A 4,847-nucleotide genomic window follows, 5' to 3' on the forward strand; every position below is an offset into this window, starting at 1 on the left:
ATAATACATACATGCCACTGATGGTGTGTTCCTGACAGCTAGTGTATAATACATACTTGCCACCGATGGTGTGTCCCTGACAGCACATGTTCTCCAGCAGGATCGTACAGTACTTCGTCTTGCGGTGAGCTAGGTTGACGCTCTCCGCTATTTTCTCGATGCACTCCTCTACCGAAATCAGTCCACAGGTGGAGCCTGCGTCACAATCACCTCGGTTATAAAATGTTGCCAAAGAAGTGTGGTCGAGTAGAAAGGCATGCGCGTTACAAGTTTCCGCGCTCTTCCACATTTCTCCAGACTAAGCCGTAAATTTTAAATGGTTGCTGCCTATGAGACACAGAAAGGCTTTTCGATACAATTGCTGAAAATAGATTTGCAAGGGCGTTGCTCTACCAGTGTGTGGCAACCACGTAGCTTATCATCCCGGTACACGAATTTTCCAGACCGTGACTGGAAGCAAACCCGGGAAATGATTTCTCATGCATGCAATGGAATGCTACCTGGAATGCATGGAGGAAACTTCCGCCCATGATCACCCACGACCGCCCACGGATCAACCACGTCTCTGGCACCCTATATCTGACGCCCGCTAGCCCACGCATGGACCACTGCCCTGCCGGTGGAACGACCCTGTGATGGCGATACTAACCCGGATGAAAATTGTAGAGCTGCAGTCCGAGCCGCTCGCAGCGTTGCACCTCCTCCACCAGGCCAGCTCTGCTCTTTACCAGAATCTCAGGGTTAGGAGCACCGCAGTTCAGCAGGTAGGAAGCTGAAATATGCGGCAAGAAAGCATACGATGAGCATCAGCCTGTGAACGTTAGCGAGGACAATGTTAAGTGCAGAGATAGGGCTGGTATTGAGATTATAATAGCATGCTACATAACGGTTACAAATATTTTATAGATTTTTTTAGTTTTCTCCTACAATAAACTGAAAACTAGTGCAAGAATGCTGGCGACTGTTGGTGGTTAGACATAAACAAGCCAAAACATGCAACCCAGTTATATTCTTCCGTATAGATGCTGCCCTCTAGTGACTAAACATTGAAACACATACCTAAGAACTAGGACCCGCGTGACTTACATATCTAATGAAATAACCACGCGAGAGTCGGATTCCTACATGATCCATCTATATCATATTATCAGCTCTACAATACCGTATGTGACATATCGAACATGAACAACTGAACATAAACATCGAATACAACAGAAGTAAGAGAACAGTGCGGCTGTCACGAACCATGAGGCACAATCAGATGAGGTTCGAAGCTGTGATCTTTACAGGCCTCCCTGAACTTTTCAATGACGTCGTCAGTCAGGGGTTTGCTCTCCCACTGACGCTGTGATCGTAGGAATATCGCAAAGCTTCTGGCCCCCAGAGCACTTGCATTAGCAAATGCATGCCATATACCACCTACAAGTATCACACATTACACATGCATCATACATGCACATCACACATACATGAAAAATCAACAATGCAGGTACATACATGTACACGTGCTTGCAATTTTGTGTGTTGTTGTTGTTATTACTGATCATGGAAAGAATACTTATCAATGCCAGATTAATTCTTCCAGTTTGAAATTCCAGTCATTTGATAAAAAAGACCCCCGGGTACTATATAATGTGCTATGGTGAACACCTATCTTACCTGCGATAGACACATGCATTCCAACATACTTGTTCGCTCTGCTTGAGTATGAATCAGAGCTTGACATAGTAGTAGACACTTCCTTGAGAGTTTCAGGGGTAACTTTGGCAAGCTTATTCTCAGTGGTAATGACTTCAATGCGTGAAAACTTCTTCAGTGGTTCATCAACTTCTTCCTCATCCTTATTTGCAGACGGTTTAGTCATAACATGCCGTTTCTTTGCAGTGATGCTTCTAGTACGCTCCTCAGGCAGCTTGCTTTCAGAGTGTTCTTCTCCCTCTGCTAGTTGATCAATTTTCTCCTTAACAAATAATTTATTCGTTGCCGCTTGTTTTTGTTCTGTAATTTCAACTTCCTTTTCCTTTACTGTTTTATTCTTAGCCTGTCGTTTCTTTGTTCCAAGTTCCTTGTTCCCATATAGCAGCTTGGCTTCAACTTGTTCTTTCTCTGCTAGTCCATCTACGTTGACCTTAATGAGTAGTTTACCTTTTGTCTGTCGTTTCATTGCTTTAACTTTAGTTAGTTCCTCCTTATCAGACAGCTTATTCTTAGCTGTTTCTTCATCTGCCATGACTTCATCTTCATCTTCATGAAGTTGTTTTTGTTTATTCCTACCCTGGCGTTTCTTTGCTGGAACTTTGACTAGTTCCTCTTTCTCAGACAGCTTACTCTCAGTGTTTTCTTCATCTGTAATAATTTCATCTTCATCTTTACGAAGTTGTTTTTGTTTATTCCTAACCTGGCGTTTCTTTGCTGGAACTTTGACTAATTCCTCTTTCTCAGACAGCTTACTCTCAGTGTTGTCTTCATCTGTAATGATTTCATCTTCATCTTTACGAAGTTGTTTTTGTTTATTTCTAACCTGGTATTTCTTTGCTGGAACTTTGACTAATTCCTCTTTCTCAGACAGCTTACTCTCAGTGTTTTCTTCATCTGCAATGATTTCATCTTCATCTTTACGAAGTTGTTCTCGTTTATTCCTAACCTGGCGTTTCTTTGCTGGAACTTTGGCTAATTCCTCTTTCTCAGATAGCTTACTCTCAGTGTTTTTTTCATCTGCAATGATTTCATCTTCATCGTCATGAAGTTGCTTTTGTTTATTCCTAACCTGGCGTTTCTTTGCTGGAACTTTGACTAGTTCTTCATTCTTGGTCAGTTTGTTTGCAGCATTATCTTCCTGTGCTAGTTCCTTATCCTCAGCCTTATCATTTTCCTTACTCTTAGCCTGTCTTTTCTTTGCAGTAAGTCGAGGTATCTGTGTGTCAGGTAGCCAGCTCTCACTTTGTTCTTTCTCTTCTAGTACACTGTCTTCATCTCTATGAAGTTGTTGTTGTTCCTTCCTAATCTGCCGTTTCCTAGTTGGAACTTGGTTGGGTGGAGCATTATTTGGATCTTCATTTTCAGGTCGCTTGTCATCATCTAGTTTTTCCTTCATTAGTATATTGTCTTCAGCCCTACAAAGTTGTTTAGTCTTCAACTGTCGTTTCTTTCCTGTAAGTACAATCAGTTCCTTCTCCTCAGGAAGTTTGCTCTCAGCTTGATCTGTCTTTGCTATTATTTCATCTTCAACCTTAAGAAGTTGTTTGTTTCTATTCTGTCGTTTCCTTGCCGGAACATTAAGCTCCTTTCTATCATGGAGCTTGTTATCAGCTTGCTTTTCTTTAGCTGTTATTTTACCTTCAATCTTAAGAAGTTGTCTATTTCTAATTTGGCGTTTCTTTGCTGGAACTTTTTCCTGCTTAGGAAGCTTATTTTCACTTTGATCTGTCACTGCTATTATTTTATCTTCATCCTTTAGAATTTGTTTATTTCTAATCAGTCGTTTCTTTGCTGGAACTGTAGGCTCATTGTCCTCAGACAGATTGCTCCTACTTTGATCCTCCGCTGCTATTATTTCATCTTCCACCTCAACAGGTAATTTATTACGAGTACGCTGTCTTGATTTTGCTGGCATATTACTTTTCTCTACGTAAACTTTATGACCTAATAAAAGGAAACACAACAAATAGGTTAATTTACACTTTAAAAAAAACAGACCATTACATACATTCCTACCAGAAAACTTGGTAATTCTAAAAAAGCTAATACTAATAGAATTATGTTACAGCAGTGCTGTCAGCACGTGTGACACTGACAAGACAATCCTTATGAATTTCTAAAAATCTCCCATCATATTTGTGCAATGTGGTGTATTGTCGTACATATAACGTCGTATATATTGTCGTATATATAACGTCAGATTATATTACTGTAAGTCTACAGGTAATTTATTACGAGTACGCTGTCTTGATTTTGCTGGCATATACACCCATTGACAGTTCTGCGTCTATGTTCCGCGCCATTAGTTACGCATCTCCGCGAGAGCCCGGTTGTGCGAGTAAACTCCGCAATATTGTTTATCTCGATGCGTTATCTGCCTTGCATACGCAGGTCGCTCACATTTTTCTCGGCCGTCTCTACCCAATCGGTACTAACTGGATCGGGTAAAATCTAATATGCCGGACCGTAGCCTCGCCTACTCCACTAACGAGTCTAGGGAGTTGCCTACTTCCTCACGCTAACCGCTAACTTCTTAACCCTAACCTAAACTCTAACTTCTACACCTAAAGCGCTATATAACCCTAACTCAAAACCCTACTCATCCATGCAGTTCGATAGTTACGCAGGGTAACGTTCCGGTATACGGACCTGTACCCAGCTAGGGTAACGTTTCCGGCAGGTACCCTCGGGGACATAGACCGCCTTATTGAGCGCAATGTATACCCTCTTTGTATCGTTAGCCTACCTAGCCAGTGTTTCCTCATTGTAATTGGTTTTTTGGTTAACAACGGTGTAGTCTTGTGGCTAGATTACTGGGAGGGACTCAGACAGAATGCTGGAGAGGGCCAATATCAGGGCTCGAATTAAGCGGAGACGAGGAAGCAGGCAAGGCAATTTTTTTAGGCGGCATCGTGAGAAATCGCCGTCGATTTTCTCTAAAATAGAAAGGGCACCAAGGCAACTCTGCAAAAAATTTGAGAGGTGCACACCAAGGCACTTTTGAAAATAAAGGAAAACTCATAACCATTAGTACATCAACACGTCGTCTTGCTTTTAATGTACAAAACGAAAATCATTGGCCCCCAGTGTTAAGCTTACCCGTAACACGTGACACCTGTACGCCACCTTCGTGCTCAATGGACAGTACA

At 41.9% G+C, this 4,847-nt stretch overlaps 1 protein-coding gene across 1 annotated transcript in view; it reads right to left on the reverse strand.

The window, feature by feature from the left end:
- LOC106811346 (endonuclease 4 homolog) overlaps positions 1–3,657 on the reverse strand; it is a 9,205-nt gene extending 5,548 nt beyond the window's left edge. The window contains exons 1-4 of the mRNA XM_014814932.1: positions 1,660–3,657; positions 1,246–1,419; positions 650–772; positions 57–195 (exon numbers count right to left, since the gene is read on the reverse strand). Of these exons, the coding sequence (XP_014670418.1) occupies positions 57–195; positions 650–772; positions 1,246–1,419; positions 1,660–3,613 (2,390 nt within the window). The 5' untranslated portion in view covers positions 3,614–3,657. The remainder of the gene's footprint in view (positions 1–56; positions 196–649; positions 773–1,245; positions 1,420–1,659) is intronic.
- Positions 3,658–4,847: the final 1,190 nt, after the last annotated feature.

The sequence above is a fragment of the Priapulus caudatus genome, unplaced genomic scaffold, assembly GCF_000485595.1.
Source record: "Priapulus caudatus unplaced genomic scaffold, Priapulus_caudatus-5.0.1 Scaffold529, whole genome shotgun sequence".
Taxonomy (NCBI): domain Eukaryota; kingdom Metazoa; phylum Priapulida; class Priapulimorpha; order Priapulimorphida; family Priapulidae; genus Priapulus; species Priapulus caudatus.